Genomic DNA, 27014 nt, shown 5'->3' on the forward strand with positions numbered 1-27014 from the left:
ACACTGATTGCAAGTTGTTTACTTTTTCTCTGAATTTTACAATTTTTTGACAATGAGCAAATATTATTTTGAGAATTGGAAAACAAAAATCACAGCAGTGGGAAGACGTTGTAAGACCAGATCTAAATTCATTTCTTGCCAACCACGTGTCCACACGCCCCTACTTGATATCCCTGCCACCAAAGGGGCCTTGAATTATTTTTCTGAACTCATCTGGGACCTGAGTTCATTTGAAGACATTTTTTTTCACCCACCCCCAATAGACCAGCTTAATAAAAGACCACGTTTATGCAGTGCCTTCAAGATAATGTAATTATGGAAAAAAAGCAAAGACGTAATGTGCTAAAGTTAATGTAAGGATGGAGGAAATGCTTAAATAAAGTGTGCTGTGTGAGACAAGAAAAAAAAATAAGAAGGGGGAATTGTGGAGCTAGCTGAAACCACAAAATGTTTTGCAGAAAAAGGATAGCAGAAAAACAGGATGGAGAGCAGAAAAGTAGGGTGTTTTAAAACAAGGATGTTTTTCTTGCAAGTGCAAAATAAATTGTTGCAAAAAGGCCAGGAACCAATCAGAGAGTGGCACAGATAGACAAAGAGTGGGCCTTTAGCAGATATAAGGAGAAGAGCAGAATGCTTCCAGGGCAACCAATTTGGGTTCCATCCCCGAGCGGGGAGCCGTGTTTGCTTGCAATAAACTCCAGCTTTATTTGAATTCCTCTGGTCCAGTTTCATTCTTCTATTCTGTGAGACACATTCCCAGGAAGAATTCCTGCGCACCAATTCAGGTATCAGTATCACTAGCCCAAGTTTTTTGTTTTGTTTTTTAATTTTCATTTGCTTGGAAAAAAATTTTTTTTCCATTTCTTCACTTTTATCCTGTGAGTCTTTTGTTCTGAAGTGCATCTCTTGTAGATAGCATATATATGGATCATGTTTTCTTATCCATTCAGCTACCCTATGTCTTTTGGTTGGAGCATTTAAACCCTTTACATTTAAGGATATTATTGATAGGTACTTATTTCTTGCCATTTTAAACCATTATGCCTGTGTTCCTCTCTCTCTCTATTTCTTCTTCTTAAAATAGTCCCTTTATAATTTCTTGCATTTCTGGTTTGGTGGTAATAAACACTTTTAGTTTTTTTTGTTTGTTTGTTTTGTTTTTGTCTGCAAAGCTCTTTATTTCACCTTAAATTCTGAATGATAGCCTTGCTGAATAGAGTAGTCTTGGATTCAGTCCCTAGGTTTTCATCATTTTGTATACTTCATGCCTCTTCCTTCTGAGCTGAAGTGTTTCTACTAAGAACTCAGCTGACAGTCTAATGGTAGCTCCCTTGTAGGTAACTCTCTGTCTCTCTCTTGCAGTCTTTAAGATTCTTTTTTTGTCTTTAATGTTTGCCATTTTAAGTATAATATGTGTTGGTGTGTGCCTTTTGGGGTTCAGCTTGATTGGCACTCTGTGGTTCCTGAACTTTAGTGACTTTTTCCTTAACCAGGTTAGGGAAATTTTTTGTCATTATTTCTTCAAATAGGTTCTCTATTGCTTGCTCAGATTCTTCTCCTTCTGTTATCCCTACAATGTGCATGTTGTTATGTTCCATGTTGTCCCAAAGCTCCCTTAAACTCTCCTCTTATTTTTTAATTTTTTTCCAAATGGCTGCTCCAATTGGGTGTTTTCTTCTACCTTGTCTTCTAACTTACTGATTGGGCCCTTTGCTTCTTCCAATGTACGTTTAATTCCTTCATGGTATTTTTATTTCAGCTATGTCATTCTTTATTTCCTCCTGATTCTTATTCATGGTTTCTACTTCTTTATATTTTTATGCTGGTATAGTTCTCAGTAAGTTCCATAAAGTTCTCATTACATTGTTTGCAGTTCTCACTAAGTTGTTTGAGCACCCTTATAACCATTACTTTGAATTCTTTATCTGACAAATTGCTTGCCTCCATTTCATCTAGTTCCTTTTCTGGTGATCCCCCTTTCATTTTGGCATTGTTTCTTTATCTCCCCATTTTTGTTGTCCCTTTGTATTGTTTCTATGTCTTAGATCAAACTGCTATGTCTCCTAGTCTTTACGGTGTGGTCTTATGTAGTAGGTGCTGTCTCTTAGATCTCCTGAACTGGGTGCTCTAGGAATGCCCCTTGTTTGGGTTATTTCACTTTTCTTGTTGTATTTGGGTCTTGAATGTTGTTGTCCCATTTGTGGATGGAATATCCTCTAAGGCTGGCTGACTGAGGCTCACCCATGATCACATCAGAATAGAACAAAATAAAATAAAACAAAACAAGAAAGAAAAGAAACAGAACAGAAACATACACAAGACCCTCTACAACAACAAAACCACAAAAGAAGAGAGAATTAGGAAATAGAAAAGAGAACAAGAATGAGAGAAGAAAAGAAAGAAAAATTATGAGGAGAAAAAAAGGGGGAGAAGAAAAAGGAATATGAAATGGAAGATAATGAATAAAGAAAATAAGAATAAAGATTAGGGGAAGGAAAACGGTATAATAGAAAAGAGGAAAAAATTTGAAAAGGAAAATAGAGGAGAAATCAGGAGAAAAAGGAAAAATAGAATAGGAAATGGGAAGAGAAAAATTAGATATATAAAAGAAACAACAGAGACTAAAATAATAAAAAATCAATAAAACAGATAAAAAAGATATATTTAAAAAGAGAATAAAAAAGGGAAGAAAAAAGAAAAAAAAGTGAAGTGGTGTTTGTCTCAGCAGTTTAGTGCCTCCTGGGAACTCCCTTTGGATCCTGCTCTACTGATGATTATGGCTAACTGTTCTGTCTGCTAATTCTGGGTCCCCAGGGAGGTACTTATTGTCAGAAACTGTCCTCCTTTGGCTTTCAGCAACCTGTGTGAAGCTCCAAACAATCTACAGTTTCTGAGTGTCTCCACAGGATTTGGCCGCTGAGTGGGAGGGGCCAAGGTGCACTCTAAGGCCAGTGTGTGAGAAACACCAGGCCCAGGGCTGGGTCAACAAACTTCCTCAGGTTCCCTAGGCTCTGCCTCTGTCCACCTTCACCTGCCAGCCAACTATCAATCTTAATCTTTCAAAAGTCTGTTTTGAAAGGGCTTTAGGTAGAATCGGGAGTATAGACCTCTGGGTCTCCTGTAAGGGGGAGGTGCTATTCAGATTTCAGGGAAAGTGGTGGGTGTGTTTCCCTGTCCCAGTGCTACTCTGTGAGTGGCCCAGAATATTATTCTGCCCTCAGCTGGGTGGAGATCCTCGTATGCAGTTCAGTGGGGTCAGCTGGATACTGGGAGTTTCTATTAGCTCTCCTGTGTGAGGAAGCACCAGTGAGGGTCCTGGGACAGCCACACCCCTAATTCAGTCACGGAGACTGCTTGGCCTCTGTTGCTGTCCCCTCTGCACAGGTCAAGATGCAGAGTGTGGCAGGCAGGGCTCCTAAGGGTGTGGTGGGCTGTATCACTAGGGCAAGTTTTTGTGTTGTTTTTTTTTCTCCTTTTCCTGAGCAGTGGCTTCTGAGAGGGGCTGGTGCCTCTCAGGAAAAATGGGCGTTTTGGTTAGGGGAGGGTATAATGACCAAATGCAGGAATCCGGGCTGTTGCTTTTCCACAGCTCTCTCCAATGCTTCCCACCCCAGCTTCTCCTTCGGTACCTAGAGTCCACACCACCCTCCCTCCACCAAAGCCTTGGGTGAGTAGCTGCAAACAAAAATAAACAACAACAAAAAACAAAACTGAGGTTTTCTCTGAAACCAGCTCCAGTCTACCAGCTCTGGTCTCCTGGGCAGCCTTTCATAGTTGGATGTTACGTGGACCACTGGTTTCAGCTCTGGTGCTCTGGGCTATGGAGCCCACCTTGGGTTCTGGGCCTTGATCTTCTCAGGGAAATAACCCTCCCATCGTTGAGAGATTCCTCTTCACTCTCAGCCTGCCACTGTGGAAGCTAGGTCAGCCCCTCTAGCTGAATTTCACTCTTCCTACTAGTTTCCAGGTGCCTTCTGTCCTTCCTTTACATAAGTCCCCTCCTCAGCTGGACCTCAGTTGGTATTTCAGGGTGAGTGTTCCCCAATTTAGTTTTATTTCCAGTCTGGCACTGGGAGGAGGTGCAAGAAAGGTCTGCCTATTCAGCCACCATTTTTTCCCCCTCCAGTTTCTACTGTTTTTAATCTTGCTTCCAGGTCACTTGGCCTACTGATCTGTTTGCCACCAGAACCATGTAGTTCAAATATTATCATGCATGTTGTTAAGGGGAAAAGAAAGAAAGCAAGAAAGAGAAAGAAGAGAAGGCAGCTATCACAGACAGTGGCGGGTAAGGCAGGAGGTGAACAACAGGCCACCAGTGCCCACAGTTGGGACCATGGGATTGACTAAAGACTTTCATTGCCATGTGCTGTTCAGAGAAAGTCTGTTATGCCAGAGCAAGTGCATTACTTTAAGATTTCTCTTTGGCATTTGGTGGATCCTAAGTATAACTGTTTGGTTTGATAATTAAGATAAATACCATAATTAACACTAAAATAATTATAAGCCACAAAATGGTAGCAGATTGCCCACAGAATTTCTCTGCAAACATGAGCAAGTAAAATAATGCTTTCCTGCTTTCAAGGGTGTTTTTCTTCTTTTTATTATCCCACATTCCTATAAGGTTTCGCTGTGTTTATTTGACTGATGAAACAATGAAGCTTTTAAACTTCTACACCAAGAAACAGAAAAGACACCATAAAAGAAACACATTATTATGGCCTTGAACATCTGTGCTGAAGGATACACAAGCTCAAAAATAGTTTTGCTTCATTTGGGACTAACAGACAAGGTTGCCATCTGGGAATTGAAACAAAGATATGAAACTTGGGCTGCTGCCCTCCCTGTTCCTGCACAGACTTTGCTTAACCCTTTGTGTGCCAGGCTCCATTTAAAGCCCTGGACTCTATGTCCACATGAAAGCATGGTCTTGTTCACTTTATCTCACCTTGGAGAAGGCACAGTCAAGACAGGCACACTTTCACCTAGGGACTCTACATCCTGTAATTCTCAGGTTCCCTGTTATTAGTAAAGTGGATAACTCTTATTTATCTCACTGCAGTATTAAAAGAAGTAATGTTCTGTGAAATTATTCTAAGATGATGAAACTCAAATGATTTCCACCTGTTAGCTTCCTCCTATGGGGGTGGGGGGGAACACGTGTGTGTGTATGCATGATTTCATATGACTGGGTCTAAATTGAAAAGAAAATCTTTATTTACACTGTGGTACTTGCTATTTCCTATTCCAGAAGACTTAATACTGCTTAATTTACTTATAATTTTACAGTTGGCAGAACTTATGATAAAAAACAGAACTCTGAGTTAGGTTGGAAAGAACACACTTTTCTGGAGTTTTGGAACATGAAGAAGATTCAGGAATTCAATCAAAGCTTCATTCCTCTTTTAACATTATAACTAGAGGCCTGGTGCACGAAATTCATGCATGGGGAGGGGGTGGCGGGGGGGTCCCTCAGCCCAGCCTGCATCCTCTCCCATAGCTGAGGTGGGTCCTAAACTGGTAGTTGGACATCCCTCTCGCAATCTGGGACCGCTGGCTCCTAACTGCTCACCTGCCTGATTGCCCCTAACTGCCTCTGCCTGCCAGCCTGATCACCCCTAATTGCCCTCCCCTGCCGGCCTGGTTGTCCCCAACTACCCTCTCTGCCGGCCTGATCTCGCCTCCAACTTCCCTCTTCTGCTGGCCAATTTGGTTCTGATTGGCCGGTTTCTATGCCAGTGTCAAAAGTTCTGCCTCCTAGGCAGCCATTGGCTCTCCATAGCACCCAGATTTGGTTCTGATTAGTCAGTGTTTATGCCAGTCAGCGTCAGAAGCTCCACCTTCTAGGCAGCCATTGGTTCTTCACAGCACCCACATTTGGTTCTGATTGGTTGGTTCCTATGCCAATCAATGTCAAAAGCTCCACCTCCTAGACAGCCATTGGTCCTTCACAGCACCCACATTTGGTTCCGATTGGTTGGTTCCTATGCCAGTCAGCGTCAAAAGTTCCACCTCTTAGACAGCAATTGGTTCTTCACAGCACCCACATTTGGTTCCGATTGGTTGGTTCCTATGCCAGTCAGCATCTCCAGGCCTATCTCTGGGCCTGGTCAGAGAGGCGGGGCTTAACAGCAGCCCCCATGGAGGCCGGGAGAGAAAGAAAAGCCTGGCTGCTGGTAAAGCTCAGAAAGAAAGAGGGAGAGAAAGAGAGAGGCAAGTACTGATCAACAGCTGCCACTGAAGCTGTAGATTAGACCCTGCCTCTCTCTCTGGGTCTCAGCCCCCTGGGCAGTCAATGCTGGGTCACCAGGCTGCAGCTGGGCAGTCAGTGCTGGGTCGGCCCAGCAACCCAGCGCTGACTGAAGGACTTCCGGGTTGGTCAGCCTTTGGTTGTGATGGGTCATTACAACCCTGGACTTTTATATATTAGATTCTTATTTGTACATGAAAAAACTAGGGCACGGGAAAGTTAAGTAACTTGTCTGAAAGTTAGGTGTTAGGACCAGGACTCAAAATCTAGCCCTCTTCACAGTGAAAATTAAATTGGCTAATCCCAGAAAAAACAATCAAGTTGATATTGGTTTGCATTAGTCTTGGGAAGATCAAATGAGGTAGTTATGAGAAAGTGTCCTTTCAGTGATAATTTGTTTTAGAAGTTAGAAGCTCCCCCCTGATTTTATTTTTCATATCTTTATCTGTGTCTCCATGGCCTAAAAAGAATAGAAATCATTTATGATGAAGTAAAATTTATGGTACAATGTAAAATCTTAAGTTAACCTCTTCCAAATCTGTGTTTTGCCTGAGTTTAGAAAAAAAAATTAACCAGATGCTATTCTGCAATCTTCTTTGACATCACACAGAGCAAGCAAACATAAATATTATATTAATAATATAATGAATAATTAAATAAGTTAAATGTATTTCAATTAAATTAAATTAATTAAACTAATAATTATTGAGAAAAGGGTGGAAAGCTTGGTTCTTCAAAGTGTGTACATTTATTGTATCAGCGAAATATAATTGTGTTTAAGTAATCACCTTGCTTTGTCCCTTGCTTCCCTGAAGTTTATGCTCAATAGCAGCCAGAAGATTTAAAACTTCAGTCAGTCATGTCATTCCTGTAGTTCACATTTTCCATCTCCCTAAGAGTAAAGTTCAGGTCTTTACAGTGGCCTACAAACCCTACTCAGTCTACACCCTCCCCACAAGTCCATCCTCTCCATTCACTGGGCTGCAGCCTCTGCTAAGTGTGTTGCTCCCTATAGCCACAGCTTGCTCCCTCCTCCCTTACTTTAGGGCCCTGTCCTAGGCTCACCTTATTTAGGCCTTCTCTGACCACCTTATTTTAAATAAACCCTTATTCTGAAGCATTAGAATGTCATCTCCTTGAGGACTGGGAATTTAGTCTGTGTTTGTCCCTGTGGGTTCCTCAGTGCCCACATCAGTGCTCACAGTAGGCATCTATATATATAAAAGCCTAAGTGACCGTTTGACTGTTCAACTGGTAGCTACGATGCACACTGACCACCAGGGGGCAGATGCTCAATGCACAGGCATGGAAACATGGAACAGACTGATGAATCTTAGAGGGAAGCGGGTAGGAGGGAGAGCAGAAAGAGATTAACCAAAGATCTTATATGCATATTATAGGCCTGGTGCACGGATTCGTGCACTGGTGGGGGTCCCTTGGCCTGGCCTGCGGGGATCAGGCTAAAACCGGCAGTCCGACACCACCCAAGGGGTCCTGGATTGCAAGAGGGCACAGGCCAAGCCAAGGGACCCCACCAGTGCTGGGCCTCTAGTTCAATATATTGATCAATGAATGAAAGGACAAACTCATCTGCAGGTAATTTACAACATGGGAGAAATGTCTCTATGATACATTTTGCTGAGATCTAGGCTAACGTTAGACACTCGGAACATATTCCCTGACATGTCTCCTGAGTTAAACAGCCCAATACAAACTTAAAAAGTAATTTTTCTCATTTTGAAGAAAAGCATGCTTCCTATGAACACTACAAACCTTCCCAGAAATGACTGCTTTTCAATTACATTTTCTTAAGTTTGATACTGAAGATCTTGCAGAAAATAATTTAAAGACAAAATTCACCTTCCATCCATCTCTATGATCTGCACTCATTTTGTTTCTTGTAATTGCTGCCTTCTCTATGCATAGCTTCACCATGTGTAAAATACATCTCTTCAGTCTTTGGGGTATAAAAGAATTTTGGAGTATAAAAGAATTTTTCTGAAGGCACAGCGGAAAGATTGTGGCACCTCACAATGTAGAAAACATTACTTAAAAATTAGGCGTGGCCAGTAAAGCATAGGAAAAATAGTCAATAATAATTGTGATAACTATGTATGGTGCCAGTTGGGGTGCTGGAAATATCGAGGGGAACACTATGTAAAGTATATGATGTCTAACCACTAAGCTGTACACCTGAAACAAATACATAATAATAAAATTTTAAGTTTAAAAAAAGACAAAATTCAGCATTTAATGGGTACACAGACAAATCACTGTTCATTTGTAAAAGTCCACAACTTAATGACACAGGCCTGCTGGATTACATATTTTTAAATAAATTGTATTTAATCTAACATTCATTTAATTTAGTGATGCCCTTTAACAAACCACAACCCGTTTCTTCATGAGTAAATATTTAAACCAGCTCATTGACTTTAAATGTCTAAAAGAGACTGAAGATAAAGGCAGAGAAGTTAGATTTATAGCTGACTAGGTAATAATCAACTGCTGCTATTCTCAAAGCCTCTGGCCTGCTCATCGGCAACTCAGGACGCCCCTGCCTCCCAGACCATCACAAACCAACAAGAACTCTCCAAAGCACCCCAGATTCAAGGCACAGGGCCACCTGATTCAGTCAGGCACTTATACTTTTCTTCACTTGGAACAAAGTTAATGGCTTACCAATTTTTAACAGTTTTATATTGGGAGAAAAGGATGAATGTACAGAACAAGAGTTTAAGAAACTTCTAAGAATTTTTTATTTCTATAACTTTAATAAAACTAGTGCTAAGTAAAGATAAATAGTTGAAATCAGTAATCATCCAACGCAATTGCATTTATAGCACATATTTTTTTTCTAAAGGGGCTATGGCATTTAAACTGCCCAGCTATTTTTTTTTAACATCCTTGGAAAATGAGGACCTTGCTGTAATAAATTTTCAGATAATAGTTGTTTGCCTTAATAAGCAAATAAACTTTTAAGAGGATTATGCTTGAAGTAAATCATTCTAAAATAAATAGTTTCCTTAACAAATTTGTAATTTGATCATCCCCCAACCCTTTTTCATGTCCAGAATAATAATGAGAACTATAATTATTGTATTGAGTGGTATTAGAGAGAAAACTTTAGGGGTCGATCATTAGGCTGTATGGGTCTGTTTGCTCTACACTCAATGGCACAAAATTATAGTGTATTTGAAGTTCTTATGGCTTGCTTTTTGTTGTGTTTTGACTCCTCCCTGCTATACTGCAGTCTAGCTTTTCACTTCTTACTGCATCCATTTCTCTGCCTTTATTAGCTTCTTCCCACTCTTCTCCTTTCCTTCACCAGGGTTGTTTGGTTTGGCAGAACAAGGCTTGCAATAAAAATAAAAGGATTCCATGGGAGGGCTCAATGGCATTCAGTAAAGTGCTCCAATGCCTGGATTCTGCAACAACATCTGTTTCTTTGGTTTCCACAGAAGCTGCCTCTGATTACTACCAGTATTACTTTAAATTTGTTTTTCAATAAAATAATGAAATTACAGATTATTGACAAAAAGAAAGGATGATATAAAAGACATGCAGGGAGCAATGGGCAGTGGGAAAAAGAGAAGAGCAATAGTATCCTAAACCAACAAATAAATTAGTGAAAACAAAGGGAATCTTTGCTTCAAATGTTGGCTTTTCGATTTGTCTGCCATAAACCTTGGGCTATTCTGGCTGTTTTACCAAGTTCTCTTTGATCTCATTGTCCTCCTGTTCCCCACCCTGAAAGTCTAACAGGAAAGAACTCCATTGTTAAGACTTCTCTTTAGGAAGCTCCCTATCTCTACTGCCTTAACCATTTGCTCAGGACAAGCAGCAGCACTCATCTTTTCCCCCAAACCGTCCCCAAAGCAGGCTCTATCCGCACAAGACCTGGCAGCAATCTCCTAGCCGGACAATGAGGAGTCTTGGCCTGAGGACCACAGACTATTGAAAACCTTCAGTAAACTGAACCCTTAATTAGTTCATACTGGCTTTGTGGACCCATCTTTATCCTGCAGAGGATCTAATAAGTCCTCTGGAAAGCCAGGCCACTAAATATCGGCAAACTCAGAAGAACTCTGCTGCAGAAGCAAAAGAACATACATAGATACAATAAAAATCACATAATTTTTCCAAAACAAATGTGAAATATTTTGAATTTCATGCATCTCTTCTGCATGCCATTATATAGGCATTCACTGTGATTAGATTCATTAAGTGTTTAAATACCCCAGAATGCAGAGTACTACCTGCTGGGAGGATACCAGGAATTGGTTTCTTCACTTCAGGAATCTAGTTGGTTAAATCATTCAGGTAAAGCTTAAGTCAACTTGTAATTCACCTCCCCCTTCTCTTCCTCCTCCTTCTCACCTCCTCTACCCCTCCTTTAAAACTGGAAAACTCATATTGGTAATTGATTTCAAACACTCCCAATTTATTTCCTTTTAGATTTTTTTTAAAGAGGCATTTACAAGGTAGCTTTACTTTAAAATTATTTAACATTGCCTGTCAAGAGACAAAAATAGTAATACCTCTGTACACATAAACACATTGTATCAATTCATCAGTGAGTACACAGGAAAGGCACCTACACAGAGATGTGAAGAGAAGCAATGTGGGTAACAGGAGCCTTAAAACCCCTGTCATCCAAACACCTACATGGTACTTTACTCAATAAATAATTATTAAATACTTTAAAATATAAAAATATTTTAATACTTTAAGTAATGTGATTTATTACTTGTTGATACAGAGACCTGCTGTTTCTTGAGTTTTAAGCCATGTAAAGTTCCTGAATAGTTTCAGGTCAACAGAGCTGCTTTTCTCACCCCCCCCACCCCCCCCCACCCCCCCCCCCCCACACACACACACAGGCCACTTATCTGATCGCTTATCTCTTTGTAATCACGTGGCTTGTTTTACAAAGCCCCCAAGAACAAAGCAAACATCTAGGTTAAACACACTTAAATAAAGCTGGACTTCGGTGAAAACAGCTTTGAATTTTTTCAAAACCATTTGTTCCAACCAGTGTTTGTTCCACATTAAGTAAACACTGCTAAAAGAAATCAGACAAAATCTGCATTCCTTATCAGACACAGGGCAGAATGTAGTTCTAAAATTTTTTGTGTGTTTTTCTCCATTTCTTCTTAATGCTCTGAATGGGCACATGTGACTAGGAAGTGAGGCTCAAAGAGGAGTAAAGCATGAAGCAAGGGTTTCTATGGACAGGGTCCCTTTATTCACCTACAAATTCCAGTGATGTCACTGATGGACCCTGGGCTCCATGACCAACCAGTCCTTCTCATAAATTAACACTATTAGTGACTGGCAAAGAGGTTATGGGTGGCCTAATCAATTAAATGCATCCATCCATCATTATCTGGAAGGTTGGGGAGCTTCAATCCCATGCTGTCTGGGCATGGGGCATGAGGCCTTGGGCAATGGGGCAAAGAGACAGAGATCAGCCTAAGTCGTCTAGCCATTCCAGTGACAAACACAAAATCCGCTGCAGCCTTTCCAGGTATTTCCCATCGCTCACCCACTTCTGGAGGTGAAAGACCAGCAAGACAAACATCAAACCAACTGCATCTTGAGATCCTCCCCGTACGGGGCCAATCTCAACTGCCACACCTTCTACAGAGCATACCTGGTCAGGGCAGGCCAAGGGACAGATGCAGCCATTATTTGTAAAAGAGCAAGCCAGCAGGCAGATGGTTGTTACTGAGTTCACTCTGTGGCAGGTATGCTTCTGGACACTATCTCATATAGTTCAGTCTAAGATCTGCTAACAAAGAGTAAATGGAAGTTCAAAGTGGTGAGATGATTTGCCCAAGGTTACACCATCCGTAGAAGGCTGAGCCTAAATGTGAATCCAAAACCTGCAGCAATAGGTCTCATACTGTGTTCTGCTCTACTCTACTGACTCTGATAGACGCCACATTTTTGAGGCCTTCTTAAGTGGGGCAATATAAATCATGATGGATAGAAACTTCTTTCTTGTTTTCAAAATCACTTTACAAGGAATACAGGTATGCCCTACAAAGAGAGAAACTTACATTTAGACACTTTATTACAAATTTCAGCTGTGGAGAACCTATTAGTTATCTGACGGCTGAAATTCTGGCAATCTCCTATTATGCCATTTCCTGTTGAGTGGGGCACTTATACACGCAGTGCTAGCTCACTGGTCTTCTTTGAACCACTGCCTCTGCTGAATACCAAATCTCTGGGCAATTACTCGGTTCTTTTTCAAGACAAGTCCCCCCAAATGCCAGGAGATAAGATCTCAAAACCCAAGAAGCATTGCAGGGTAGAGGGAGCAAGGAAGGGAGCCAACAGATTGGAGACCCTGCTCATTGCCAGACACTATGTCAGGTGACTTACATATATTGACTATTCAGTACTTACAACAACCCTCATAGGTAGGTAACCCCATTTTACAGGGACAAAACCTTGCCCTAGGAGAGTTAAGTAAGTCACTTGGCCAAAGGTACACCAGTCGTAGACAAGTATGGACTTGGGGTGGCCCCTTGGAAAGTTGACAGATACATGAGAAGTTTTCAATCTTGTGTTACTTTGGTTTGCTTCAGGTATTATAGCAATACCAAAAAAAGAATTACATTAATTTAAAATTATTCTTGTGTTATTAGCACAGTCATCCCTTTTAAAAACTTGTTTGTAGCTTACTATATATTTAGGAAGCAACTTATGCATATGCTGGGGCTGTTTCAGAGGTGGCCTGAGTCATCCCCACAGAAGCCCCTTAAGGTACCATATGAGGATCACACAGTGTACTACTATGACCACAGACTTCAGCTGGACCCTTGTTACCAGGAAACTCGCTATTTTCTCTAATCAACCTGCCTCCCACTATCGGTAATGAGAACCTCAAACACCTGTGCTCTTCCAGCCTCTGAGTTCCTTGCCTCAGAGGAACAGGGTGTCTTCTCGGTCACACACACAGAAGCAGGGTATATGAACCTCTCAACCTCATCACTGAATGACAGGCTCATGCTTATCTTCCCCCACCCCCTCCTTCCCAGATTATGGAAGAGATCTCTTCCTCCTCCCAGATAAGGCCAAGGGAACATTTTAGCTTCAGGATCCTTCTCCAACAAACCTTATGTGCCTGGTTATTCTTTTGTTCTCTCAATATGAAAAGATGCAGATGTGTCTACACCTAAAAAACTAAATAAAACAAAATCCCTCCCTTGTCTGCATATTCCATTGTCACCTTCACAGGCAAACATCTCAGAGTTGTCTATAATGGTCTCCATTCTCTGCTTACATTAACTTTTTGTTTCATTTTAATGTGACTCCATTTTCATTACTCATTAAAATGGTTCTTGTCAATGTCATCAAAGACCTCCAAGGTGAAAAGAGCATTTCCGGTGTCAACAGACTCAACTTGCATACAGCATCCACCAGTATGCTTCAGGCCACCACACTCCCCTGGTTTCCCCAGACTTCTCTGGACCCTCTGTTTAGTCACCTTTTCAGGATCCTCCTCCACTAGCTGATCTTTTAAATCACAGCTCAAAGCGTTCCCTAATGCTCCTACGTCATCACCCATTATTCACCCTCAGAGTACCCTGGATCCTTACAAAAAAGGGACTAAGCAGTCACAATTTTGCCTCTACATGTGCTGTATCTCAATATTGTTTAACTCTGAGTAGTTATTTCACAACTCCTCCACTATGCTGTACCCTCCCTGAAGAAAAGAACTGGGGTCTATCTGTCCTTCACTGTGTGCCTGGCACTTAAATGTTTGTTCAACAGGCAAACGGAAAAGATTCTGCCTCACAGGACAATGGTATTTAATTAGACCAATCAGATTTTGTCCTTCAGGAGCTGAAAGAGGGAAGTCCAGACAAATGCAGTCTGGTGAAAGTATGAAGGAAAACCAGGAGGTATAAAGAGAGGCCTGCAGACTGAGCAAGTGGCTGTGTAGAGCTAATGCAGGGCTCAGAGTCTCAGGCTGCAGGGGACCATGGTCTCCAGACTCTGGCTGCCTGAGGTTTCAAGCAAGGGCTATCCCTGGGTTCTAGAAAGTTCCTGCTTCTCAGTACTGCCTGTGTCCTTTACTCGAGGTAGCTTGAGTGCCATAACTGTCTTATAGCTAACTAGGAGTCTAAATAATATAGGAGCTCCTCATGGGGGTAAAAAAACAAACAAACAAAAAAACACCGAAGAAGCAGTTTTTGTGTGAATAAGTTGAAAAGCCCAAAGTAGGAGAAATGAAAACATAAGGCGCCTTACATAATTTCCCCCAAAACGTGAAGATCTCTTTTGAGGAGATTAGTTGTGTTCTGGAATGATTCCCAAGAACTGTGCCAAAAGCAGCAAACTTTCCTTTACAGAACTTAATAAGGATTAACACTCACTAAAGACCACCAGACTCTTGTTTCATGATTCAAAAAGTATTAGCTGTGCACACTACATCTCTGACTTTGAAAAATAATTTATGTTTCTTTGCTTTCTAAAACGTTTCATATATGGAGAAATATGTCTATAATATAATTTAAGCTAGTTAATTTTCTTTTCAAATTATAACTTAAGTAGGGATTTACAAGACATTAAAAGTTAAATGTGAAATCTACATTTGAAGGCTAATTTATGATGTCCAAACATAGTCAGATCCCCGAAAGCAAAAAATTCCAGTGCCTCAGACTTATGAGTAGATTATTAAACAGAAAAAATTAACCCAGAACTTTCCAACTTTAAATTGATTAATACCAGTTTCTTTACTAAATCTTTTCACGGTAGTTTGGGATGAAGATCATAATCATTGCCTTCTGGACAAAATGATGGCTGAGCTGACCCACCGGCAAGACCAAGTTGCTACCCCATTTTAATTGGCAAGAGAACGTGTCATTTTATAGGTTGTGTAGCATAAAAAGGCTCTTTCAAGATCTTCTCTATGTTAGATTTTTAGAGTTTTCATTAATTATGAAACAAACAATATAAGAAGAAGTCAACATGAAGCAGTTACATCAGCCAACAGAGGACAGATTAAATAGTTTGGTTTTTCTTAGGGAGACAGTAGAGTGCGGTGGAAAAAACATACCACTTAGAGTTAGATAGACTTAGGTTTGAATACTGTCTCTGCCAATTACCAGCCAGCAATGAAAAGTTATTAACATCTCTGGACCTGGTGTCTTCCAAATGTGGGCTGATGATGTGGTATTGAGTAAAACAAATTGTTTCCCAATGATGACTAATACATAACAGACATTCATGATTACATTCATTAATTGCAATGAATCATTTGGTGAATATTTGGATGTTATAAAAATGAGGGTCAAAATACATTTCTTTAAAAGTCAGAGTCCGCATTTTTTTTTTTTTTGCTTTTCTATCACTTCAAAGGAAGAATAAAAAGTAATGCATTTGATAATATGGACTATAAAAGTCCATGAATTGGGGGGAAACACAAGTACTATGTGACCTTACCAAATAATGCAATAACTTTCAATTAGTTCAGAGGAGACTTTTGTCACAGAAAGAAGAGGAAATCCCATGCATTGAAAATTATATCAAAACAACCCCTAAATATAAACATTGATTTTACCAATGCTCCCCAGAAAGGCATGAGCAACCTACGCTTGGGATAAAAGCCCTCCTGCCTCCTCTGCCTATACCTGCTATTTCTTGTGTACAGTGACACACAGTTCACTAAAGCCCTGCTTAGCAAAGACAAGCATGAGCTCAGCCACCTGCTGATTTCTTTCCTGGCCCAACACCTGTTGGTTTTCATTGGCTAGATTTGTACTTAGGATTCCCATTCAAAAATCAATGCAAGTTCATAAAACTTGTAACAAATATCTTTCATATCTAAAGGAAAAGTATGGTCAAAAAGACTAATTAATATTAATATAAATATAAAAAGGCACAATTTGCAGTTATATTCCCAGTACACAGTGAGTTTCTCTTCTTATTTATTAAATGAGAAAAGTAAAGAAATGAATGAAGTGAACTAAGATTCCATTTAACAATACATTAATTAGGGCAGGCAATTCATGGAGAGGAATGTGTCTGGAATGGAAGACACCACATGACAGTGCCTGGGGACTAAGATGGGAAAACACAGGAATTAATGGGGCCATGGCACAAAGACATTATGCATTAGGATTTAGACCACCTAGTTCATTGGAGTTGCATGATATATATAACATTATACACACACACACACACATATATATATATATACACACACACACACACACATATATGAAAAGATAAGAGTTTGAATGGAGTACAGCAGCCACAAAATATCTGTATTTCACTTTGAGATTCAAATCAATGGACATAGTTTTCTGGCTGAGGCACACAACAAAAGAGATTTATGTCCTGCTGAAAGCTTGATAAAGGAGTGCCCACTATAAGCCCCACAGGAGAGAGAGATTTTGCTCCATTTGCCAATGGAACAAAGGTTGTTGTTTTTTTTAAAGGCCAAGAGCCCTTTTGCTGTGTTTGTATGGAGTTCACTCACAGTGTGGTTCATAAGGAGGAGGAGGGTCCCCACAAGGTACACACTCCATGTCTTGAAAACCAACAAGTTTTGTCTTCCTATAAAACCTAGAGGAAAAAGGAAAATAATCCTTGTTAGCTCTTTTATCTACGCTCACAGTTGCAGTGAACAGATTACATAAATTACTGGCAGTCTCCATTACCAATTCTATTGTTAAAAAAAAAGTTCTCAAAGTCTTCAATATAGTACTATCTTAGACAGACATCCTTAGAAAGACCTCTGAGCATGCAGTGAATACTTAAGAAAGGCCAACTCCACTAAACATAACTTTGTAGATTTTACTTAGTCTCACATTTTCTATATTGGGGGAGTGGGTGCTGGTGAGAGAATATGAAATCAATTTAAATGATAAAATGCCTTATAAATAAAGTGTTAGTTTTTAACATTTGAAAATCAAAGACCAAAGAATCCAGCAAACCATAAACGCAATAGAAAAATGTAGTGAGGTGCTTATATAATTTTGATATGGGGACATCTTTCTAGGCATGACAAGATTAATTAATATTAATATAAATGGAAAATGACCCAGGAGCCAGGAAGGAAGAGATTAATAGCTTTCAGCTTTGAAAACACACACACACACACACACACACACAGAATATTAAAGATAACTGAAGAGCAAAAACCAAGTATCATTAACCTAGTTAATGGGCAAAAGAAAATTGAAAAATAGTTCTGATCACAGCATTTTCTATAACTTAAGTTTGTAACATTAAACTTAAAAATCATTAAGGTGAAAGGAAAAAACAGGCAAAGAACATTAATTCCCAAAAGAATAACATTTCATAATTTTTAGTTTTCATAATTAAAACTAAAAAGAATGATGCCATTGATTTTTAAATTTAACATTGAAATATTTAACCTCATTATTATTCAAGTAACTATTTCATAACTATTGCAATGAAAATACACCATTTTTACTTAGAAAATTGAGAAAGTGTTGGTGTAAGGCTAGGTAAATAGGCACATGTATATATTGCCAGTGGGAATAGAAATTGCCACTTGCAGGAGGGCAATTTAGCAATACAGCATCAGAATTCAAATAGTTTATTTACATCCTTTACCCAATAATTTCATTTTGTGAAATGTATCCAAAAGAACACGAATCCGTGCACTGGGCCTCTAGTTGTTTATAAAAGAAAAGAAGCCAATTAGGCACAATCCCAATATCCAACATTAGATATGACCAACTACGATGGAACCAAGGCAAAAGAATAAAAGGTGTGCTTCAGACACAATGATGCAGATCTACCATCCATAATTTTTTAATTCATAAAGTACCATTAAGTGAAAAAAGAAGTGTGAATAATATAATTCCATTTTATACAAACACACTTTGGTATAGATTCTTTCAGACTATTTACCAATGCAGCTAACAACATTTATATGTATATATTAGCAGTGAAAAAAAATTATATATTGAATATTAACAGTGATTATTTCTTGATGGTGAGAATTCAAGCAATTTTCTTTTCTATAGAAAACTTTCAACTTTTCTATGACAAAAACAGAGGTTTGGAGAATAAATTTACAGATCAAGTATATAGAGGACAGGTAGATGCAATTATTTTGTAAAATTGGATAATGTAGTAACAAACCTGTATAATTTATGATTGAAATGAAATTTACATTTTGAAACTAAGTAAATTATCTCAAATGCCCAATAACTTCCTTATTTGCTCATCATTGGATTTTCAGTTGACTATGAACATCTGTCCAAATGATTGTAATATAATGAATTCTCACCAAATTTTAATTAAAGATATTTATTTTGGAATTTATAAAGTCAAAATCAAAGAACAAAGTTGGAAGATTCACACTTCCTGATATAAAAATATTACAAAGTATATTAATCAAAGCAGTGTGGTACTGGCATAAAGAGAGACATGTAGACCAATGAACAGAAAAGAGAGCCTAAAAATAACCCCCCATGTATATGGTCAAATGATCTTTGACCAGGGAACAAAGACCACTTAATGGGGATAGGACAGTCCCTTCAACAAATAGTGCTGGGAAAACTGGATATCCACATGCAAAATAATAAAGCTGGCTCCTTATCTTAGCTCATATGCAAAAATTAATTCAAAATAAATTAAATAAAAGACCCCAAAGCATAAAACTCGTGGAAGAAAACAGGAGAAAAGCTTAATGACATCGAATTTGGCAATAATTTCTTAGATATGACACCCAAAGTCAATCAAAAGGCACATATGAAACAGGCAGCAAAAATAAAAATGCAAGGGGACTATATGAAACTTAAAACTTGTGCATAAAATGATACAATCAATGTATACTTACACCCAAACTCATTGAGTTGTATACTAACACACTAAATACCTTAATAAAATGGTTAAAAAGTAAGTCACACTAAAATTAGTTTTAAATTATAATAAAATAATGATTCCTTCTAAGATTAAAATATATAATCAACAGTAAAGGGCAACCTACAATATAGGAGAAAATATTTGCAAATCATATTCTAAGCTAGATGAGCACTTTTATTTTTTTAAATATATTTTTATTGATTTCAGAGAGGAAGAGAGAGGGAGAGAGAAATAGAAACATCAATGATGAGAGAGAATCATTGATAGGCTGCCTCCTGCACACCCCACACTGGGGATTGAGCTCACAAACCGGGCATGTGCCCTGACTGGGAATTGAACCGTGACCTCTTGGTTCATAGGTCAACACGCAGCCACTGAGCATGCCAGCCGGACTAGATGAGCACTTTTCAAACACTCTGGGAAACTTGAGTAAAGGTCACTATGTGATTATTACCCGCCTCATACATTCATGCTAACTTAGAAAAAGATGTAATTTTGAACTAATCATATAAGTAAACTGTGAAAAATCATTCAAATATCTACTCATTTCTGACTTTCCTGCATCTACTAGTAAGCACTTAAAGAATGAGCAAACACTGTAGAAACTAAAAACCATGGGTTCAGATGACAACAGAGGTTAAGCACGGGAAGCACATTTGATGGGAGCTCCTGGGGAGACGATACCCTCTCCCACACTGCAGCAGCATACTTCCTTCTTTATGAAAACCTAGTCCTTGCACCCTGTGCTTTCCCCAACTCTCTCTGGGCACTGCCTACCTCAGCCCTCAGCCCTCAAGTCAGGCATATGGTGGGCATTATCTCCTGTGGACCTTTTCTTCTTCCTGCCCTCCAGAAGAAGACAGCAGACATACACAGACATGTTTTTATCAGAATTGTAGAAAGGAATAATAAAGATGTGTCAGATATTCAGTGTGTGCTCCTCAAATAGATTTGCACAAGGTCAAAATTCTGGGTAATGATATTAATAGGTATCAATGTTTCTGAGATTTTAGACCATTACTTTTTTATTAAATAACAGATTTATTGAAATGTTTTATAAACCATAGAATCCATCGAGTTAAAACATATAATTAAATGGCCTTAATATATTCATGGATTTGTGTAACCGTCAGGTACAATCCATTTTAAAACATTTTCATCATGCCAAAAAAAACCTCTGTACCCCAACCCCATTTTCCTGACACACCACCACTACCACCACCACAACCATCACCACCAACCCCAGACAACTACTAGCTTGTTTTCTGTCTTTATAAATTTGCCTGTTCTGGATATTTCATGCAATGGGATCATACAACAGGTGGTCTTTCGTAAGTGGCTTCTTTCATTTAACATTGCTTTCTAGGTTCATCCATTTTGTGGCATGTATCAATAATTCATTCCTTTTTATTGCTGAGTAAAATTCAAATGTTTGAATACACTCCATTTTGCTTATCCATTCATCAGTTGAGGGACATTCGGGTTGTTTCCACTTTTGACTATTATGCATAATGCTGCTATGAACATTTGTGTGCGTGTTTTTTCATGGATGTATTTTCAATTATCTTGGTTACCTATCTAAGAGCAGAATTGCTGGGTCACATGGTAATTATGTTTAACTTGTTGAGGAACTGCCACACTTTTGCAAAGTGGCTGCACCATTTTACATTCCCTTCAACAGTGTATGTAGGTTCCAATTTTTCTGTTTCCTCACAACACTTGTTATTATAGTCTGTATTTTTGGTAATAGCCATCCTAGTGGGTGTGAAGTATGCAGTTTTAATTTGCATGTCCCTGATTGCTAATAATGTTGAGCATTTTTTCATGTGTTTATTGACCATTTGCATATCTTCTTTGGAGAAAAGTGTAACCAAATCCTTTGCCCATATTTTAATTTGCTTATTTGCATTTTTATTATTGAGTTGTAAGAGTTCTTTATATATTCTAGATAAGAAAGTCCCTTATTACATATATAATTTACAAATAGTTTCTCTAATTCTGTGGGTTGTCTTTTTATTTTCTTGAAAGTATCTATTGAAGCACACAAAAATTTAAATTTAATTAAGTTCAATATAGCTATTTTTTTATTTAGTTGCTTATGCTTTTGGTGTTAGACCACTACTTTTTACAACGGTTTCGGTGTGAGTCATTGCATAAGGCCATGCTTGAGCCACAGGCTATTTCCTGCTTCTGCCTTTCAGGTCCAGAACATTTTTTCCTCCTCTGGCTTCAACAAGGGCCCCAGAGCTATCACCATGCCGTTTGATCAAAAGCATCCCAATTTTGTGGGCATGTTCTGGCCAAGTCCAGCTAAAGTCCTTCCTCTGCAGTGAGTTAGAGCATGGCTTGTTGCAGCAGATTCCTGGATGTGGCTCCAAGCTCCACTACATACTGGCTAAGTGAACTTGCCTGAATAAACTTCAGCCTTGATAAGGCTCACTTTCTTCATGTTTAAGACACTGTGAACATTATAGTACATCACTCATGTACTTAACCAAGTGGCTGGCACATCTATAATAATAAAAGCATAATATGCTAATTAGACCGGACAGCCGAACGACCTTCCGGATGTCCTTCCGGATGTCCTTCCAGACAAAGCCGGGGCTGTGAGGGCTGAGCAAGCCACCATGGCTACAAGGGCCAAGCCCCTTGCACGAATTTCGTGCATCGGGCCTCTAGTTATAAATAATTAATGTTTGCTTCTCCTGTAATGCTGCTGTTACTGATGGTTTTATCTCTGCAACAAAGCCTGTTTTCCACAGCTCCAGGAATTCTGGGTTCCATCTTTGGTTGGTAACAAGGCTGCACTCTACTCCCATCAAAGTATTCTGATATTATGCTTTGTCTCTTCCTTTTTACTTGGTGGGTAATGCCTATCATTCCCTAACAGATCATCACCCATGCCTCCCTAAGTCCCACCCTTCATACAGAATTTATCCCCCAACTGCCTATTTTATCTGGCACAGCTACCCAATGCTTACCCAGGAACACTTAAAACTTAAAATGCCTCCTCCTGGGCTTTGCCTCTCCACCTGGCCCAGGTCTAGTTCTCCTTTCCTTCCATGGCCTGGGTTCATTTTCAACATTTAAGGTTTTCACTATTCATATGTGTCCGCTCCTTTCCAGCCTCTCTTTTTCTACTCAACTTTCTTCCTCCTGAAGATACCCTGGTCTCTTTGCAGCTTCTTAAAAATACCAGTTTCATGTCCACCTTGGGGGCCTGTCTCTAGCGGTTCCCTGTATCTACAGTGCTCTTCCCCACATATCTGCTCTGCTAATTGCTTCAAGTCTTTGCTCAGATCTCCCTTTTCAGTAATGCCTACTACTGCAACTTATCTATCCATTCCATGAGGCATACCTAATCCCCCTTAGCTGCTCTAGGTTTTCTTTTCCCCCCCACAGAAATCATCTTCTGTCTTTCTGCATAATTTACTTCTTTAATATTTACTGCTTAGATATTTTTAAAAACCTTATTAGGATATAATTAGCTAGTTTATTAATATTAATAATAGGAAGAGAGCAAAGGGGAGCCCAGACATTATAAGCATGGTCATCTAGGCATCTTCACCAGGAACCTACAGCTTCACACTCCCCAGGGAACTACCGGTGGAAGGGATGAACAAAGAGGGGGTAAAGTGAAGGGGAGGGGGGATACTTGCCTGTCAGTCTAACCTGGAGAACAGTCAATTGACTAGCGGGGTGGACCCCAAAGCAAGCCCATGAGATTTGGGGAATACATAATCCCCAGAGCTCCCTCTCTCTTGTTCTCCATGCTCTGCGCCTGCTGCCGATGCCCGCCATGTTCCACATGCACCCCCTGGTGGTCAGCGCACGTCATGACGACTGGTTGTTCAGTTGTTCAGTTGTTCAGTTGTTCCACTGTTCAGTCTATTTTCATATTAGCCTTTTATTATATAGGATACTAGAGGCCCGGTGCATCGATTCGTACACCGGTGGGGTACCTTGGCCTGGCCTGTGGGGATTGGACCGAAACCGGCTCTCTGACATCCCCTGAGGGGTCCCGGGTTGTGAGAGGATGCAGGCCAGGCTGAGGAACCCCACCGGTGCACAATCGGAGCCATGGAGGGACTGTAAGAGGGCTCCAGGACGTGTGTGGCCCCTCTCGCCCAGTCCCGATCAGCCGGACCCCAGCAACAAGCTAACCTACTGGTTGGAGCGTCTGCCTTCTGGTGGTCAGTGCACATCATAGTGTCATAGTGACTGGTCGAAGAGTCGAATGGTCAGACACTTAGCATATTAGGCTTTTATTATAGGAACTTTTTAGAATTCTGTGACATTATTCCTTTCTTAGTATATTTACTCATTTCATTTATAACAAGCACCTGTCACAGTCCATGGCACCGGCACCAAGAATCTAGTGGTGACTGTTGAGATGCAAACTCATGAACACCCAACAAATGTGTTCAGGTTAATATCAGTGTGCATTCACACTTGGAAAAGGAAACGAAAAATGCCTATTTAAGAACAATAGAATAATTACAAGGGGAAAAAAACCATCCAACCTACCCTGGCAAGCAGTCCCCGCAGACAGCATCACTGGTGACAGAACAGTTTGCCTTCTGGAAGCGGTTCACCACCGCACAGTCCAGGCATGGCTTGCATTTCTGAAAGCCCCAGTCCTCCTTGAACCTGTGCAGCCGGCAAGTCACACACTGAGCATCCTCCCCGTAGCCAAAGCCACATTCCTGTGGGGATTAACAGGCAATAGAAAGCTATTCAAACACTGCAAGCATGAAAAAGGAAAGAGGCTGGGATGAAAGGAAGACCTGTTCTAGTGATTACTGAGTGCCAGCCCTCCTAGAGACAAAGGCAGCTCTCTAAGCAAGTTCAAATGTGTCTCCCACGGCTAATCATCTCTCTTACTATGAGAGGTATACTTAGTCATCCACTTTATTCAAGAAGCCACAATCATTTGAATAATAATGGTTCTCCAGGACCCCCACTGCTGCATTATTGCAGGTTATGGCAGAATTATGGCTCTTATCCCTTTTCTAATTAAGCCAGTCTGGTGAATGTTCAGAGACTAAAGTCAGGGAAATATTCAGATTAAAGTCAGTGAATATTCAGTATGCACTTATCAAGGCAGAAAACAAGTACTTTGATATCAACAATGGTATTTTAGAAAATGAGGATAACCCATAAAATGAAATTTCATACGTTTACAAGCCTAGAAGTCTATCCAGTAGAGAGCACCCTAAAATGTTCAGCAGCTTAACGTTGTCTGATAGTAGGAAGATTCTTACATATTTCTCTAAAAAACACTACATTCTTGTTTGGATAAACCTGTGTGGTGTTAAAGCTCTTAAGTGTCTCTGGACTTGGATGTCAGAACACAGTACTCTTTTCCAAGAATGGGCAAAACAAATGGCTCTTTGACCTACATTATGATCCTTTCCACATGTTTGGGAACTACTAGTAAACAAATTACAGCAGATCACCTAATGTAATTATAATGCAACCCTAAAAAGAATGAGGCAGATGTGTGTTTGTGATTGTTCAAAAAATAAATTAGCATACAGAACTAGAAGTATGATCCCATTTCTTGAGTACTAACATTTGAGTACTAACATTTATTGGGTGCTTATTCTATGCCAAGCACTTTATACATATTTTCTCATTAATTCATACTCCTTTCCCAATGAGATAAGCACTATCATTATCCCATTTCATGGATATAATTATGGAGCTTCCCAGAAGGTCTGCACCTTAACCAAGGTGACATAGCTAATGTTAGAACCAGGATTTGCATCTACACAGTTTAATTCCAGAGTTAGACTTCATAACACTAGGGTCGGCCAGCTACTTTCTCTGACATATACATAGGAAAATGTCTGAAAGATTACATACCAAATGTTAACACTGGTTATCTATACTTTATGATGGTTGCTATAGATGGTTGCTCATTTAAAAAAAAAAGTCAGCAGCCTGAGAACTACAAGAAGAACGTGTATGCATGAGCATGCTAATCAAATCCACACACAAGACTGTATGCACAGAGGGAGTAAGGGCTCAGACAAAATCCCTCAGGCTCAGCCTCCTCAGATGTAAATACAGATGCCAGAATGCAAATCCTAACTAGCTCAAATTCTCATTTTTAATAGAATTTACATATTTTAATTCCTTCATCCATATTTATATACATAGTTATCTAGGCAATATTTACTAGCCAAAAATTAAATCAAAACCAACACAAAGGACAGTATAACCTGTAGTCAATAAACTACTCAATAAAGAATATTAGTAAGAACATTCCAATCTAGACTTTTTTTTTTTTTTAACTAATGAATTCATTTACATTTTGGAGGAGTGACACCTTCTTTCCTTTTGTTTACTCTGCCTGTCTTTCAAATGTATACCTTGAACATGCAAAACAAAGATGGGGTGATAAAAAAATGCAAAAGGCTAACCACCTTCTTAATTCTGAGTGCTCTAGCTACACAATTGTTCTAAACCAAAGCACAGACAGGAGGAGGAAAAAACCCAACCACTTGATTTGAAGAACTAATTCACAAATTAGAATTTCTTTAAAACCATTAACAGGAATTAGAGGAATTGAGTTACTATTCTCAATTTTTATAATTCTGTAATAATTTAGGTATTTTTTTTGCAAAAAGCATCCATTACTCTAGTAATAAAAAAATAAAGATATATAAAGAAATTCACAAAGATTTTCTTGGGTCATGTACGAGGTCTTTGTGGAGAGACCAACACTTTTTTTTTTGGTGCTCTGTCCCTGGGCAGTGTAGGCCTGCCCGGAGAGAGAAGTGTGTCTGTGCCGAGAACTCAGCTGTTGAGAAAGCTCAGCTAATCCGAAGGCTTTCCTTAAGCACAGAAGGGAGGCTCCACCCCATCTCCCAGGATCAAGGCAAGCACTAAGCCCTGGACAGCCCCTGGACGGTGCGGACCGCCCCATTCACAGGCTCAGCATCTCCACAAAGACAATTTTTCAAAATCATGATTTGATCCAGGCGGCTTGGACGGTAAGGGTCTCATATACAAGTTAAAACACAACAAAGATGGGGAAAAGGGAGAGTAAAAGGGAAAACTAAGGGAGAGAAAGGAGAAAGAGACAGAAGAGGTATGTTAACTGGGAGTAAAGTTTGACATTTTGTTTTTCAAGCCAGGTTGGTAGAGGAGGGAAAGTGTGTATTTTCCTACATTGAAGCTAAAGTCACAGGAGTTTAAATGCCAACTCTGCCACTTGTCGGCTAAGTTATTTTGGAAACTCTCTGATCCTCAGAGACATGGAGATAATAACACCTGCCCTACAAAGTTGTTTTGAGGAATAAGCAGTAAAACCTATTAAGCCTCTAAACTGTAAATGAAGCACAGAGTGGGCATTCGTCAAATACATGATACCTATGGCAACTTTCCTGGTTGACGTATAATCACTGGGAACAGGGAATCTTCAGACCCCAATTTTTTCAAGGTTACTTAAAACATTGCTTTCCATTTAAAACATTTTTACTAAATCAAAATTTCTCTAAAATGAATCGCAATTGCCTGCCTTTTAAAAAAGGGTAATCTATATATATAAAAGCTTAAGCGACCATTATGACTGGTCAACTGAACAACTGGTCGCTCTTACACGCACTAACCACCAGGGGGAAGATGCTCAACGCAGGAGCTGCCCCCTGGTGGTCAGTGTGCTCTCACAGCCAACCTCCCACAGTCTCTCCCCTCCGCCCGCACCCTGTCCCCTGCCAGCTTGCCCCAATTGCCCCAATCACCCCAATCGCTGGCCAGGCTGAGGAATCCCACCCGTGCATGAATTTGTGCACCAGGCTTCTAGTTAAAATATAATTTAACTTTATCTGATTGAGCCAACTGCTGCAATGTGCTATAATACAAAAAACTAGGGACCTCTGTGTGTATGTGAGCA

General features: G+C 39.7%; 1 protein-coding gene across 8 annotated transcripts in view; it reads right to left on the reverse strand.

Moving 5' to 3' along the window:
- Window positions 1-27014, reverse strand: part of TNFRSF19 (TNF receptor superfamily member 19) — a 115340-nt gene that overhangs the window by 49405 nt on the left and 38921 nt on the right. For all 8 annotated transcript variants that reach the window (XM_079779241.1, XM_079779240.1, XM_079779237.1 and 5 more), the window contains 2 exons: window positions 23639-23817; window positions 16749-16834 (listed from right to left, as the gene is read on the reverse strand). In XM_079779241.1, coding sequence (XP_079635367.1) covers window positions 16749-16834; window positions 23639-23817 — 265 coding nt within the window. The remainder of the gene's footprint in view (window positions 1-16748; window positions 16835-23638; window positions 23818-27014) is intronic.

The sequence above is a fragment of the Cnephaeus nilssonii genome, assembly GCF_951640355.1.
Source record: "Cnephaeus nilssonii genome assembly, chromosome: 8".
In the NCBI taxonomy this organism is placed as follows: domain Eukaryota; kingdom Metazoa; phylum Chordata; class Mammalia; order Chiroptera; family Vespertilionidae; genus Cnephaeus; species Cnephaeus nilssonii.